This window comes from Phasianus colchicus, chromosome Z, assembly GCF_987193195.1.
Source record: "Phasianus colchicus chromosome Z, bPhaCol1.hap1.1, whole genome shotgun sequence".
In the NCBI taxonomy this organism is placed as follows: Eukaryota; Metazoa; Chordata; class Aves; order Galliformes; family Phasianidae; genus Phasianus; species Phasianus colchicus.
In genome coordinates, this window is record NC_143476.1 from 90,943,213 (window position 1) to 90,960,631 (window position 17,419).

The following is a 17,419-nucleotide window of genomic DNA, read 5'->3' on the forward strand; positions in this document are numbered from 1 at the left end:
TTATACACTCGACAGCCACTGCCTCTTGGAACAGGAGGACAACTTCAGTGCTCTCAGAAAGCTTTTCTGCCTAAAGAAATGGTGGCCAGGATTTGAGGAAGCCCTCTGTTTTCACCTTCAAATATAACACCGATGTCGAGTCCCTTGCAGCCTTAGATAGGAGATACCGATAGCAGATATCAGTGCTTGTTCTCCTTCCTTGCCAGCCAAGAGTTACAGGAGAAAGCTTTTCCAGCACTTCTCAGAGCCACAAGGAATTACCTTGTTTCTGAAGCCCAGACCTTCTATATTGAGAGCCAACTCAATTCCACCATTTCTTGACGCCTCTTCAGTCAGACTCTTCTTAGAGCAGAACAATAGCTTATGTTGCAGCACTTAAGACATCACCCCATAGGAGCCCTTTGGGGTGTCACGCCATCCCCAAGTTCAGCCAGCGTCTCCTAGGGCCAGGAACAGCTGACACTGGGACCAGTGACGTTGGTGCTGAACCCTGCTGTGATGGGGATAACCTCGGCTGGAGCGATAGGGACAAAATGCCCAGTGAGATTACAGAACATCTGTGCTCATTGTAAGAACTGAGAAACATTTGGTGTTATTAGCATAACATGATGTACTTGACGTCATGAACCCTGGAATCGTAGTTTCTCCTTCATGCTGTCCAAGAAAGCCCTCACCAGAGGAATCAATCAAATGATGGAGACCTAGAACGATGGATTCCTGGAATCACAGAATCCTAGAATGGTTGTGTTGGAATACATGGGGCAAAAGTCAGCCTTCCACTAGTTCACAACTATTAGCTAGAAACACCAACTACTCATTAAACAGGGAAGAAGCAATGCAGAAATACCTCATTAACAGGATTTCTATCTTCTACCCTCCTGCACTCAACTGTTGCATTCACAGACTAATGCTTGCTCCAAACAAAATCTGGATTTGCAGACCGGTCCCTCCGCTGCACAGCAGTGCTGCTTTTAGGTAGTTCTGAAGGCTCAGTCAGATTTCAGAGATGCTGCCATCAGCACCATCTAGTGCTGTGGAGATGGAACAATCAGTTAAAGCCAACCTGGTGATGCTTACTGGGGATGCAGCAAGGTTAAACCTGAGGCCTGTCTGCTCCACAACTTTATTCCTCAAAGAAGACGACCACAGAATTGTATGAAATAGGATGTCCAGCAAGCAGTATTTTTCACCAAAACGAATAAAGCATTTTGGCTTTGCGTGCAATGTAAATATAAAACAAAACATTGGGATCAGATTTTGAATATTCAGTCAATATGACGAGAAGAATGCACACACATCAGCAGTCTGCATTGAACGGGAACAGCAAAGAGCAAATTCATCTTCTCTGGCAGAACGGAGAAAAATGGGAAGGAGAAGGAGAAAGAAACAAAGAACATTTCTTTACACCTTATTTTTGCTTCTTTTTTTTACTTAAGTGTAATTAAGTAAACCAGAGTGCTCGTTTGCTGCACAAGCAAGCCCTCAGTGGCTGGGCTCAATATCTGAAGCAGCAGTGAGCTCTGCTATACATTGTCTTTGGCTCTGAGGCTTCCCCTTGCCAAGTTTTGCTTTCCTGCTGCAGCTCATTGACTTTGCAGCTGTGCTGAAGCATTTCTTTGTGGAATCGCTGCCCAGAATGCCAATATTGAGGTTAAAATAGCCAGTTTTCTTCATCACCAATGGCTTATCCTTTGGAGAGAACAGTTCCTTGGAGGAGTCGCCCCAACATGTTTTTAAAAGTTCAGCATTACTTAGAGCCACCAGAAGTCATTTCACAAAGTTTAACTCATGGAGGTCTTTGATTATGGACAAACGTTGCCTTTTAAAGGTACTTGGTTTGTGATGGTCACATCCTCAGTGTATGGAAGGTTTAGGGGTTATTTTTGACTATTAAGGCAAGAAAAATGTAATTAAAAAGTGGAAAAAATGCTTTACTAAGTCAAAGTTGTTCTCCCCCATTACTGGGTAAGTGGGAAAACGGTGGCAATTCATGCACAGGTGGGAATTAAGAATGCCTCCAAAGCTGGTATATATCCCAGATCAGCAAATCACATCGTGGAGAAACTGAGCCAACAGGAATGACTTTGGGCTGAAGGAAAACCTCAGCACAGAATGACAGAATCATTCAGGTTGGAAAAGGCCTACAAGGTCCCCAACCCTGACCCACCCCACCAAGCCCACTGACCATGTCCCCAAGTGCCACATCTCCGAGGTTCTTGAACATCTCATTCTTCTGATCTTAGGAATTATGAAATCACTGATTTCTTAACTCCTTCTATAAAGATGAAGCATTTCTAGTTAATTTAATACAAGGCTGAACCTCACCCACTAAGTGATTACAGACTGAATAGTAATGGCTGCTTAAATGCAAGTGATTTGATTATGTGCTATTTGCACACATAATAAAATTCAAACCAGTAATATATGAACTTAACACTTTCAAAAAGTCAGTTCCAAGCAGCCTGTGGATTCAAAAAATGCAAATAATGGGAACTCACTGAACAGCTTTCCTCTTGGTCCACCAAAGCCACAAGCCAACAATCAATAAAAAATCCTAAGCATCTGCAATTTCTGCAGCAAATCTAATTTACAGCAGATTGAAGTGGCTTACAAACTCTGTTTCTCACGTATAAAGAAAAAAAAATAAATGAATGCATAAAATGAAGCTTTTAAAACAGTTAATAAAAGATAAGGGAATTAAACTTTAAGGTTGAAGGTAAATCTGAAGACAGTATTTGCCAGAAAATGGCTGAAGGAGGAAAAAAACAAAGACAAAAACAATGACTAAGTTTAAATATCATGATATTTTAATGCATATTAAAAGGGACAAAATAAACAGACTATTATTACCGCGCTACTAGACGAAAACAACAGATCTCTACAGAACAATGCTGAAAAAAAAAAAGGGCATATGTCCCTTAATCGCTTCCATTACACAAAGAACAAAAGGTCATATGCATTCAGAAATGGTAAGCAAGTGGTTTGCAGCAGAACAGTTACAGAATAGCTCATAAAGCCGGACAATTAAGCTGACAGTCCTGTTAACTCCAAAATACAGGAGTAAAGTAAAATGTATTGTAGAACTCCCTGTGGCCTCCCACTACTTACAGTTTTAAACAGGGGGGAGAGCCACTTCTTTGCATGGTCTGATAGTGACAGGACAAGGATGAATGGCTTTAAACTAAAAGAGGGGAGACGTGCAGCTCCAACAGCAGGATGATGGAAACAGGGCACCTCTAAGGTCCGCTCCAACCAAGGTTAGTCTATGGTTCTATGACCCAACACAATTACATGCCAGTTAATCCAGTGCATAATAATGGAACACTAATCATGAGATTCATTCTAAACAGGGCTTGCCAAGCTCATTCAGTAACGAGACTAGAAATAAAATACAGCGAGACAGTGCCAATATTGAAGCAGGTTTCTACATGTCATTTGTATGACTTTGTTCCACGTGGGATGTTTTATTAAGAAACTAGATTGACAAAAAGCAATATGGCATGTTTTAAACAAAGGGGAAATCAGACACCTGAATACTCTGAAAAATCCCCAAGTTTCCATCTTTAAATAAGTTTTCGCAGTTGGGTTACATTCTTGGCCCCTCTACCTGCCAGCAGCCATTTAAGATTTGCCAGTGTTGCTGAAATACAGTGAGATAGAGATGATATCATTGGTACACTTCAATGATAAAGGAATACTAATACTAATACTCCGTAAATTCATTGTAGGAACTTCAGATAAAGAGAAAAGAGCATTGTTTTGGTGGGGGTTTATTTATTTATTTATTTATTTTTAATTTTTTATTTCTTGTCTTTCAATTTTTGAGAATTATTGAGGTTGGAAAAGTTCACTAAGATCATCAAGTCTAATGATTAAGCCACCACCAGAGGAATTCCAGACCAGGAGGAGGAATTAATTGCACAAAGTTCCTTTGGTCTGTGGTACAATGGAGGTCAGACAGTATGAGCCATGCGGTCTCTTTTGGATCTGAGAACACATGCATTCAGGTAATGCATGCATTAGAAGAGATGGAAAGAATATGGCAGCACAACTTCCACATTTGTGTATTATTTTTCATACGACAAAATCTGATGAAAAATCTGGCCAGGCACCAGCAGGTGCTCAGAGAGGTGGTGGAATCCCCATCACTGGAGATGTTCAAGGGCCATGGAGATGTGGCACATGGGGACGTGGTCAGTGGGCATGGTGGGGGACAGCTGGGGATTTTTGATTTTTTTTCCAACCTTTGTGAATGTAAAGTTCTATAAATGATCAGACAACAAATCTCTTTGGGAAAAATTTCAAATCAGTGACATGTGCTTGGCATATGGATTTGTGGTAGAGATGGCCCATTTGGTGGCTCAGGATTACAACAGATCAGAGCTCCTATTGCTCAGAAAACATCAGACATCAGCATAAACCCAAACAAGGGAAGGTTTGAAAGACACACTGACAAAAGTGTATACTATATGTTCCAAGTATAGCATTACTAGAGAACTAAAGCAATGATCAAAGTCTTTATTTAAAACTTGAGATTTCACAAGTTCTGCATCTTCTCAGTCTCCCAGTTCAGAAGTGGACTGTAAATAATTGGAAAGCACACAAACACCAAACACTATCTGGAGAGGAAAAACAGTCCCACAGATCACAGAAATTGATGATGAATGTTCTCAGACATTTCATCAATACCCTGAGCTGTTCCACTCTTACACATGTGCCAAATGTATTATTGTTCTCAATTTTAAAGAATTAAATATAAGCCATAAACACTGAAACCTCACATTACGTAAATAGTCCGTAAACAATAGGATTTTACAATGCCTGCAAGGATACCACAATTGTATTAGAAGACAAGCCCTGTATAGAGCAAGCCCTGAGAATGCCTTAGGTTTGAGACCTGAGGTCTAGAAGTTAAATCCATTCCCTAACTCCTACATTTTAGGATCATCTCTTTGGCTTGACCTAATGTTTAATGTATTAGAGCAAAAAGAGTGTCGTGACATAAAGACTGTACTTGTGTAATGACTACAATGTCTGAGCAAAGGACCTGACACAGAAGGTCACAGCAGAACAAAGGCATCCCAGTGTCTCATACGAAATGCAAATAAATTAGTGCTAAATGGGAGGACCGTGCCCAGGCAAGTGCACCACTGGCACTTTGGCAGATGTTTGTGGACAATAGAGCAGTGATCTGTAACCACTTAAAGAACCAGGACATGGGACAAATCCATTTAACATGAAGCAGAGTGGAGAGAAACCACCATGTCCCCAAATGCCCATGTCTTTTGAAGAGACCTTGAGGCATTTTGCATTTGAATTATCCAAGCAGTAATGACACAAACTAAAACAGTGAGAGAGGAGAGCCCTGGAGAATCCAAGTGCCACACAGGGCAGCTTTATCCATGGAGAGGCTCCCAGGCAAGAGGGGCTGACTAATTAAGACATCAAATTGCTAGGTAGAAAGTAATAGCATACTTTATTTTATACCTTCCCTGCCAATCTGGTGGCCTTCTATGATGCAGTGGAGGCTTTGCTGGACAAATGTAAATGTCATCTACCTGAATTTCAGCAAGGCCTTTGACATGGTCCCACACCAAATCCCTATCTCTAAATTGGAGAGAGATGTGTCTGGATTGTTTGACAAACAAGGAATTGGTTGGCTCATCACAGCCAGAGGGCTGTAATCAATGGCTCTATACCCAGGTGGGTGCAGTGATGAGAAGTGTCCCTAGGGGTCTGAATGAGGACGGTGCTCTTCAATATCTTTATCAATGACGTAGATGATGGAATTGATTGCACCCTCAACAGTTTGCAGATGACACCAAACTCACTGGTGCAGGTGACACAACGGAAGAGTGGTGCCCCATCCCTGGAGGTGCCTGAGGCCATGGATGGGGTCTTGGGCAGCCTGAGCTGGCGGAAGGCAACCAGACCACAGCAAGGGTGGGGCTGGATAACCTTTAAGCTCCTTTCCAAATCAAACCGTACTTTGGTATGATTCTCTGAAATCCTGAAGCATCACAAATGATCTTAATGCAACCAGGGCAAACAAACTAATTCCACCCTATCTTCCCCATCAAACAGTAAGCACTACAATCTTCTAATTGTACAGTCCTAAACAGAATCATAATAAATAAAGTGTTTCAAGATATCCTTAGTTCAATACAAAAACTTCTCATTAATTTTAGAGTATACCTTATCTTTCACTGTGAGCAGAGAGCTCTGAAGTGATGTGCTACAAAGACATTCCAAACTCTGCCTCCCGGAGAGAGGAAGAAATGTTCTAATTAATAGAAGCAGAAAGGCACGCGGTCACCCCGCACTTACAGCAAAAGTACATAAGCAAAGTCAGAAGCTACTCAGAACAATTAATGGAGACTTTGCATTCACAAACAGGATTTCCTGTTAAAATGGAATCTGAAAGACAAAGAGACTGGAAAAAACATGGAAGCAAGGAATTCAATCTGATGAGACAAAAGTAAATATTTACTAAAGCAACTCTAGAGTTTCATCTGCAGAGAATGCGAAATGTATTTTTCAGCTGAAGGCATGAATTGTTGGGCAGCTCATGGCCACTATCCAATGAATGCTTCCATCACCAAAGCAGTAAATCCTTCCCCTAAATACGGGTATGGATCATCTCATTCCACCTGGTATTCCAAACAGTGTCACAATACTTCTACATAAATGATGGAAATGGGAGAGGATGAGGAGTGCTACCTGGAAATAATGGCGTCTTACTAACTCTAAAATGAATTAAAGTATAAACTCAATAACCAGGCAGCAATCTACAGACTGATCACAAGGTTCATTCGTAGCTCAATGTCCCTGAATTTGGCTCAGGGGTTTTAAGGCATCAGTGTATTTTCCTTTCCTTCCTTAGTTTGCCCTGTTAATATTTCTTAAGAAAACTGAATGGACAACAGGATTCACAGTTCATCTTTTCCATCCACTTGCATTCAAAACAGGGAGTGCTCCATAGCTGCTGCAAAGAGACATTTGACTTCAATTAGGGCAGAGCAATGTGGGTGAGCACTGGAGGAAATTGCTGGAGAAAGTCAAAGTGTAACTCCCACCCAAAAAGCAAAGACCCTGAATAACGAGACAACAAGCAAATTCAGAAGACCCAAACCAGGGATAGGTCTGATCACCAAGAAGTGCTTCCAAACTATCCCGGATACAAAGATTGTCTTTTGCACTACAATGGGACCTTTTCTATATTTCTTAAAACCCCAAAAGGGCAGAAAATCAGAAAGATTTCCATAACTCTTCACAATAAGGTGTGTTTTTCATCTCCAAATCCATACATATTTTGCATTTGTTTGAGTATTTGTGAAGCACTGGAATACTGATTTCCATAGGATCTAAGAAAATCTATAATTAAGAAAATGAATATTTTTTTGACTTCCAAAAAGAGCCTAGATGGGGTGTACTTTGTGTGCCCTGAGGCCGTGCAGGGATAAAAAGCAGCGAATGGGAGCGCATTCACTGAACCAAGCTTTGGTGAGAACAAAAAACAATGCACAATTACTTAATTAAGCATTGAGTTTTTGCTTTGAAACAAACTGCAGAATTCAAATGTCAGACAACCTTAATCTATTATTTCCTCGGCCTTGAGTGGAATTTCAGAGGTGACCATGGCTTTTTTTTTTTGCTATGTACAAAGAGCGTAAAACAATATGTTGACTTGACAATGTCTTACAGCCTACTTTAGCAAAGAACCTCCACCTATTTTCTAGAAGTGACTTTCCTGAATTGGCACAACAGTAATGTACACACGCTCAGACAGATGCATGAGTGATATGTTTTCTAGGAGTGATATTTGTTGGGAGAATGACTTTTGTTCAAGTCATACTGACATGCAGATACACACACTTCCAAAGAGAAATGCTGAAGTTTCCAGAGACTGTATTACTACTTGGAAAAAAAGGGGGAAAAAATGAGGAAAAAAGTCACAATAACATCAAACACTGCAGTATGATAAATACTTCTCAACACTGAGACCAAGATTAAATTTAATTTTTACTAGTCAGCATCTCCTGTAAAAACCTAACAATGTGCTTTAGAAAGGAATGCTGCAAGTAAAAAATGTCTATATCCTTAATGTCCTCAACAAACACCTTTGCTGACTTTCTGTCCATTCATGCACCTAGATACATGTGCAAAATGCCAGCCATCAGCAAGTCTTTTTTCCAAAGGAAAATTCAGGCCAAAATAGACAGGAAATAAAAATGAGGTTTTTTCATCCCGGAAAGCAACTGCAAGTTTGGTTCTGTTTGTTTGTTTCGGTATTTTGTTTGTTTGTTTGTTCTTTAATACATACTGAACAAAAGAAGTACCAAAGCATTTTGTAAAAGTTCAGTTTGCTACAGAAAATGTACAGCTAATGATCTGCATGGAGGTTAATTCAGCTTTAAGTAGCCCAGTGCTGGCACTGCTCAGTTCAGCAAGGAGGCAAACCCACAGCACCTGTTACTCAACTTTTTTCCTTTATGAGACTTTTAGCAGTTAGAGCCCAACAGCACACATGCCCATTCCTTGATACCTGAAATAACGACAGCACCTTTCACTTGCTCATTTTCATCTTTTGAGGATGAGAGGTGATGGCTACAAGTTGTACCATGGGAGTTTTGGGTTGGATACTGGAACAACTTCTTGGAAAGAGTGGTGATGCAGTGGCACAGAATGTGCAGGGAGGTGATGGAGTCCCCATTCCTGGGGGTGTTCAGTGGTGGAGATGGGCCACATGGGGACATGGTTGTTGAACATGGTGGGGTGGGTTGGGGTTGGAGATCTTGGAAGTCTTTCCAACCTTCGTGACTCTGTTGTTCAATGATTTCCCATGCAATTTCGTGATGAACAGCAAAGCCGGCCCTCTCCACCTACCTCCTGCATCTACAGAACACTCCTGAGAATGCACTGCACACTGTGTGAAGTGCTCTGAACTCCCGGTTGTAGCAGGAAGATGGCAGAACAGATCATCTGCAATCCCTTAAGGAAGGAATGATATTTGGAGCCCTGAATTTGCACAGCTTTGCCTCCACCACTGGTACTGCTCTTCCAGAAATGACAAACATATGCAACGAGAACCACCACAGCAAGGACGAAAGCCTTGGCAGGACTACTGATGGAGCTCAGCTTTTGAGCATCCCTTCTCCTTTTAAAAACTCCCTCTGTGTTCAGCAGAAGCACATCTTACCCACGCTTCATGATCCAACCCTGACAGTACTAAAATGTAATCACATTTCCTCACTGCAGTCTACTTTATATGGTGTTGTTTTGTAAAATCATTTTCCTCCTTGAGTTAAAAAGGTGTTACAAATGCCATGTTTCTAAATCTCATTGACTACAAGGCATAAAGAGCCCTTACGCAAGAGAAAGCAGATCTTACTTTAGGTAATGTTTCCAATTTATTGTGCATTGCCTTTTCAGTAGGAAAAAGTTTATTTCCCACATCGACTGTCACCCCAGATCCTATTCACTGCTGAATTTCTCACTTCAGAATAGGTTATTTCATTGCCATACACAAACACATGCCAGCCTCACAACTGGTGGGAAGACCGACACGGATTTGATTTCATGATTCATTTCAGCATACTTGCAGTTGTGCAATATTTTTCCATCTTGAAAACCAACAAGATTTGGTGTTTGTTTTGTTTTTCTAAGTCCCAATCCCTCAAGTTGCACAGTAATTATATTTACATTGTCTCCAGTCTGTGTGGAAATTAACCTCATTCCCACAAAGAAAAGAGGCTGTGCTTTGCACTTTACCTCCCACTCAGATTCATACACTTACTCCCTGTCTGCCTCTATCACTTAAAAAATGCTCCTAACCTCTGAAAAAAGCCCTCCCCAGAATCATTAAAGTTGGAAAAGACCTCTGATATCACCAAGTCCAACTGTCAACCCAACACCAGCCACTCACAGAATCACAGAATCATGAAGGTTGGAAAAGATATCCAAGACCTTCAAGTCCAACCCCAACCCATTCCCACCATGCCCACTGAGCCATGACGCTAACATGATTCTGTGATTGTACTCTGTAACTCTGAATTCAACTTCATCCAGGTGGCCACAAAAGGTGTGCAAAGATCACTTTCCACAGACCATTTGGTTATGTGGGCTCACCTGCAGCCTAAACTCATCTCTTCTGTAGAGCCATTTGCAAATAGAACTGCAAATGCACCTACTGGACGCAAAGAAATCAACGTAGTAAATTCTGCAAAACCACTACACTACGAATCGCCTCGGGAAATAGAGGAAATGTATTTTAGGGTAAAATCCTACAGTAGCAAGTACTGATAAATAAAAACTCAGATGCAATGTGATGTAATACTGTGCATTACGCACCTCGAAGCATGTAGAAAGTAACAAAGCACGTGAGGCAGAAACATGACACGGGAACTTGAAAACCTTCTTTCATTAGTGAGTGTGTCTTGAACTCGTTTTCAGCTCGGCTGGTGCCCCAGGAAACCTTTCCAGCACTGAGAAGCAAAGCCAAATGCTGATCGCTGTCCTGGAGGTTGCACTGGGGCTGCAGCATTACTCATCTTTGGAAGCCAGTTGAGGTTCTTGTTTCCCTCTCCCACTGCTTTTTCTGATCTGTGGGTAATGCAGAGGAAGCATTCCCTTCCATGTTTTCTCACAAATTCAGTGCACAAACACAGAAGAAATAAAACCCTTCAGCTCTCAGGCTTACATCCTGCTATACAGGAGGGGATCCAAACCTTCATTACACGTCTGAAAACAAACCTTTGGAGGACTGCAATCAGAACTGAATTTTTCCCTTTTTCGGCACTTCCCTGCTTCTTTGTCAAGGTTATCAACGGTGACACCAAAATGCAAGAAGATGGTTCTTTTCTTTGATGTTCTCATCAGAAGCTGGAAACAACAGGAGTGTAAGCACTGCCCTAACAGTGCCACCAACTCTGCAGAAGTGGAATGTTTCAAGTGACTGAGATCAGTGTGAATGAATGCAGATGCCAGCTTCCAAATCTTTGGCAGCTACTTGGACCTGTCTGGGCTTACTGACAAATGTCGTATCAAATGTCTTATCTCCTACACTAATATCAGAAATCTCTTATTGCTGAATTCTTCAGAGCCATTTGCCAGAACTTAATTTGACACTGCCACCCACAGATGCACAATCCGAACCCTTTAGCCACCTGCATCTCTCTTCAGTGGAATTTCTGGAAATTTCTTTGCACCCCCATTCTTCTGGAGTACTCATGGACCATTTACTGCTCAAATTGATGAAGTTCTTTAAATATTCTTATGCCACTATGCAGTTCCAGGTAGGCAACCCAACCTTTCTTTTAGACATCCACATTAAACATTTGGTTCTCAGTTTCAGTGGAGGAAGGCAGTAACCCACAACACTCAAAAGGAAAAAAAATGTATATATTCTGTTGCTTCACTTCAGACATTCTGGTTGGAACATCTGAATCCCAATTACCTATCTACCTATATTCTAGCAGCAGCTAGCATTTTCCACTAGTTGAATCCGAATTCAGCCCTGGAATCACAGCTCCAGCCTGCTGATTTGCTATGAGAGGTGATGAAGAGGACTTCTGCATAAGCCAAAATGTAGCACTGGTGAGAATCCACGCTTTAATTTGACAAATTGGAAGATGGTTTGAATCAGTACCATATGTTTGTTATTTTCCAAGTGAATAATTCTCTATATTTAGGCAATAATTACACATTTTACTGAGCTGCCTTCTCCAGCCAAAGTTCATCCAACACTGTCTGGGACAGCAAAATATACAAAAGTGCATCACCAGGTGGACAAAACAGAGAAAATACACACTGCCCTGCATGCTGCAGTGACAATGTCTTATGGAAGCTATTGGAGAGTTGTTCTGCATCCCAAGACAGTCAGCATATACTATAAAGTATCTGACTTAAGCAAAATTTTTTAGGCTAAGCCAAAGATTGGCTGACGTGAGCATAAATTCTGATTTTAACTGTAAAGTATTAAGCTATATTCAGTCTGAATTCATTTTTATTAGCATTCTCCTGAACTCTTCAGGCAAGCTATAAGAACATCTCTTCTTAGCCTCCAAACAATGCCTTATTTACATACTGATAAAAGAATACGATGCCCTTCCCAGTACTGATTAATTGCCAGAAATGATGTGTGAACCCCCCAGATTCTGAACACACTGCTGCAATGGAAACGTGTGAAAGTAATTCTGTTCCAATTCCATCTCATGGGAATGTGGGCTCATAAGTGTCCAATTAAAGCTAATTCCCTTCGATCAAGATGTGCTTAAGGTTCATGTTAATGTAGTAGGATGCATCTAGATCATGTCTGAGATACATTTTTTACCAGGGTGAGAGAAATCTTAACTATTATATAGAAAGAACACAGCTCTTGTGACTTTTCCCTCTTCGTTACTTTGTGCATGCGAATGGTAGTCCTATTCACACTAACTCAACATGCCATCTTTTAAAGAAAACTGCAGGACAACCAAGCCAGCAAAAACCCTGCATGGAATCTGCCTGCAACTTGGATTTCCATGCCAAAAGCAGCCACTCTGATCCGCTGTCTGACACAGGAATTCCCTATGCTGCACTTCCTCCTTCAAGCCCAATGGCTGTGGATGGACTTGGACATATCTTTTAGGAAGGCATCCAGTCTCATTTAAAAATTCCAGCCTTGGGAAGTCCAGAACTCTGGTTCAACTATTCTGATGATTCATCCACCACGTAAAAAGCGCAAACCAGTCTGAATTGGTTTTAGTCTGAATTGGTTTTGCTTCAATTTCCAGCTACTAGAACACAGTATACTTCTGCATTTTGAACAGAAAGGCTCCTTACTAGCAAATTTCTTTACACTTAACGTCCTGAAACATTTCAGAGTAAACTCATGAAACTGCCCAAGCCAACCTTAAGTCAAGTCAATACTTTTTGGACTGTTTGTCCCCAAAAGCATGACCTAGGTGATGAAATTCTGCTCGCTCCATGAAAATACTCCTTGCTGGCATTAAGCCTGGTTGGGTTCTTTCTGGCACCAGCAATTTTTCCTCTTCACTGACTGCTGCTTTCTAAAAAAAAAGGTCACAACATGATTTTCAATAGGGCAGGAGTTAATGAACCAGTGCATGAGGGTTTCCAGTAGACAGGCAACCAGTGAGGAGTATCCATTTGAAGTCTATTTTGAGACCCAGGTAATTTCTCACCACCACAAGCCCACAGCATTGATTTTCTATCTCAACGGTTTCCTGATCAAAACGCTGTGCAGTACAAAGACAAATAATTCATAATTAGAATTATTTATAAACAATTTCCTTCTGCCAAGTCACTCGATGTTGAGTGTAAAGTGATCCCCTCATAATTAAAAAACTCTTCAAGAAAATTACCAGCAGCCAACTGAAAAATTACAATCAAAAAGCAATAACATTGAATTGTAGTAACACAGAGCTCTGCAGGAACTTCTATTTTTGTTCGAGTTTTGTTCCAAAGGAACACAATGAAATGAATTGATTTATTCATACCTCATTGCACTGGCCAAAACCAAAGCCTCATCTCCTTACCTGTGAGCCCAGAGCAGGAACTGAGCCCACACAAAACATCTTTACCGAAGCTCAAAGAAGTTTCCATAATAACCTACAGGCTGCTCTACAGACATCTCAGCACTGCAATATCATCAAGCAAGCCCACATCCTCAAGGAAATATTAACACAGCTTCTTTTTGCTTTATCAATTTTTGCTCACCATCACTTTTATTTACTTCTTACGTTTGTTCATTGAGTTGTCACCTGCACCATGGTCTGCTTATAACTAAGCCATAATTATGCTCCATGATAGCACAGTGATACTGACATCTGTGAGCAGCCCAGCTTGGTTCACTTACAGCATCGTTTTCCTGCAGAATTGATATTCTGGAACCTCTTTCAATCTCAATCTGCTCTCATGGGTTAAAATCCCAGGGTAGGAAGGAGGTCCAATCCCCACCTTCCCCTCAGAGGCTGACACCGAAGAAAATGAGAAAACCTTAGCTGCTTTGTGGACAATGCTTGGACACTTCTCCTGTTTGTCCCAGTACTGGGAAAAACAGAGATGCAACACAGATAAGGAGGACCAGCTGGCTTTAAGTAGAGCTTCACCATGGCACTGCGGCTACAGAAACATTCCTGGTCCTCTGCAGTGTTTTCAAAGTGAATCTGCAAGGCTCTGATCTGCAGAGACTGCACACTCTTACAGTAATGTAATTGCATAATTCCATTGACTCTGGTGGCACGGCTGGGATATGGTTGCAGAGCTCATCTGTGTCAGGCTGCAGACTGCATGCCCAAACTGCTGAAAGGAGCATTACAATCTTATTGGCTATGTTGTGCTGCTTAAGTATTAAGTAATAAAAGATATGCAGAGTGGGTAAACTCTGCAAATTTGACATCACATTTCTTTGCCTTTCTTTGGAGAGAAGGCCTAATTCCAATGAAGTCATACAGCTTTTCCTTTTGCCCTCATGCTTCATGAACATCTCCTCAATTTACAAGGCTCAGTTACAAGGCGAATTTCCTGCTTTCACACACACAGTGTCAAGCTAGTGATGAACATAAAACTGTCCTTCATTTGTACAGCATTCCAAAGCACATCACTGCTTGCACTGCCTGCTGCCAACCCATGCACCAAACTAAGTTCCTTCTCAGAAATAATGACCTGTGATTAAAACAGACATGGAGCACAGACGTGAGCATTAAAACATCGCTGAAGGTGTCAGTCAAAAGGAAACCACCAAAGGTGTGAGTGGAAGAGCTCATTTCACATCACGAGGCAAAGTGACTACAACAGCATACAAGAGAGGAGCAATGGCAGATTACAACCCCACTGTCTGTATCGTGTTTTATCATTTAGAAAGGCCACCAGAAGTAACATGGGCACTCAATTCCAACCCAGCCCACAACTGCTGCTGCTGCAGGTAGATAAATAGGCAGATATCCTCTGTCCTTCCCCTCCACCCCACCTTTAACCAATGTCAGCTGTTCAGTGAGCGTGGAACGAGCAGTGTCCATAGAACTGACAGGTCCCAGCATCACACACAGATCTATGGTGGCTTGGAAACCAACAGCACTGATCAGGACAAAGTTTTATGGTTTTTACCTGGAGTGCTGCAAGATGCGTGCAAAGGGAGGGCTGCAACCTGTAAATCATCACAATTAGTCATTGTCAGCCTTTAGAGGAGAGATGGAATGCATAAACTACTAGCAGGATGTACACAGGGCAAAACAGTGCTGCAGTTAATACTGGATGCAGCAAAGTTTCATACTAGTAAACTCTCTCCATTGGTTTCAGTATGGGGTGTACCCAGATGCACTTTTTGCTCTAAGAACCTCATAAGCTTGTTATATGAAAACAGTTACAGGGTTATCAGCACTGCCTTCACCCATAAAGCCACCATACAAAGATTTTGGTGTGGACTGCCTCCTTGATATTTATTACTCACTGTCTTTGAAATGATGGATTTAGCCTGCCTTCATGCTGTACTGCTCCAAATTAATCCGGAGAAGGCCCCTGGGTTTTCAATCTCCTGTTGAGAGCCCCCAGTGTAACTCTCCATCATTAAGTACCACTGTAACATTCCTTTTGAACCAGAAGAGCTATTTCAGCTCGCATGCAATGTTTCCTTCCCCAGACAATCAAGCTGGTTTTACTTATGTTCACTGTGTGGTTTTCTGCTATTGTACGCTGGTTAGCTGGGAAGATGCATTTCCAGGCTGGGAAACCCATCCATCCATCCTCTCTCCAATGCTGCTTTGCTACTTTTTCCTTGTTTTCCTAAAACTTTTAGCATTTTGGTTAAAATAATTATCCACAGCATCAGCAATGAAATAGTGAAATTTAATTTTTACTTGGAATAAACATCTGAAAGGAAATATTTGGGTACTGTGCCTAGAATTCATTTAATTCCTCTTATAATTTACAGTTTCATGGAGCATCCACAATTCTGCACCATGAACTTTTATATAATCAGTGCAGACCAATGGACTCTTGCTGTTCTTCTCATGTGGTGTAGGCACAACTGATAACATCAAAAAGCAGACCTGTCTCACTTTGTCATTAAGTGCCATGATATGAAATTTCATCATTCCCATTCTTGAAAAACAATTTATATACAGTGGTACTGAAATAATGGGCATCAGGGAAGTACTGGACACATTTAAGACAGGTTCTATTGCTGCACTACATCCAAACAAAGTACCCAACTGCATGGAAGCTTTGTGAATCACAGCTCACAGTTCTAACATTATAGCCCTGGAAAAAGGGTTAAAATATTTTCACTCTTAACATGAAAAGGGTTTAAAACTTCCAAAAGCCACAGTTTTGTCTCAGTCTTTGATTGTGCTCAGTCTTTGATGACAGATACTCCGAACGAGAAAAGCTGAATCAGAACTTAATCTGAATCAGATTAAAAGTCCATTTCTACCACATTTTTAGGACACATACCAAAGATGCCACGAAGACACAAAGAACCCCCTCCCCATTCCACGCCACCCGTCACTCAGAACATGCACAGAGCAGGCACGGAGCATGCAGCATGCAGTAAGTGCAGAGCAGAGGTTAATAACCTGGCAGCATAGGATCTGAGAATGTGAGAACAAGTTAAAGACAAGAGTTCCTCTCCATTGTCACTGAGGGTCGAGAAGCAATGCTGCAGCGTGGAGCAGTGCGAGTGGGGGAAATACAGTTTGTCCAAGACATAGACATATCTCCGCAAGTGGCGGCAGGTATAACTGAAAGACAAGGGTAGGGGGAGAAAACAGAAAGAGAGGTCACAGAATCACAGAATCACAGAATGACCTGGGTTGGAGGGGACCTCAAGGATCATGTAGTTCCAACCCCCCTGCCTAGCAGGGCCACCGAACATACACCTTTACTAGATCAGGTTGCCCAGAGCCTCGTCCAACCTGGTCTTGAACACCTCCAAGGACGGGGCATCCACAACATCCCTGGGCAGCCTGTTCCAGGACCTAACCACCCTCCTAGTAAAAAACTTCCCCCTAACATCCAACCTAAATCTTCCCTCTTTTAACTTAAAACCATTTCCCCGTGTCCTGCTATTATCAGCCCTTATGAAGAGTTTACTCCCCTCCTGGGAGTAAGTTCCCTTCAGATATTGAAAGGCTGCAATGAGGTCGCCCCGCAACCTTCTCTTCTCCAGGCTGAACAAACCCAACTCCCTCAGCCTGTCCTCATAGGGGAGGTGCTCCAGCCCCCTGATCATCTTCGTGGCCCTCCTCTGGACCCTTTCCAAAATCTCCATGTCTTTTTTGTACTGAGGGCTCCACACCTGAACACAGTACTCCAGATGGGGCCTCACAAGAGCAGAGTAGAGAGGGACAATCACCTCCCTATCCCTGCTGACCACCCCTCTCCTGATGGAGCCCAGGATCCCATTTGCTTTCCGGGCTGC

The 17,419-nt window shown here is 41.9% G+C and overlaps 1 protein-coding gene across 10 annotated transcripts in view; it reads right to left on the reverse strand.

Annotated features, from left to right (window-relative positions):
* The window catches only part of DYM (dymeclin), a 152,247-nt gene that overhangs the window by 41,870 nt on the left and 92,958 nt on the right, over positions 1 to 17,419 (reverse strand). Inside the window, exon 14 of one of the 10 annotated variants that reach the window (XM_031597109.2) lies at positions 16,575 to 16,739. The exons of the other annotated variants lie outside the window; for them this stretch is intronic. Within the exon in view, the coding sequence (XP_031452969.1) occupies positions 16,575 to 16,739 (165 nt within the window). The remainder of the gene's footprint in view (positions 1 to 16,574; positions 16,740 to 17,419) is intronic. 10 annotated transcript variants of the gene reach the window in all.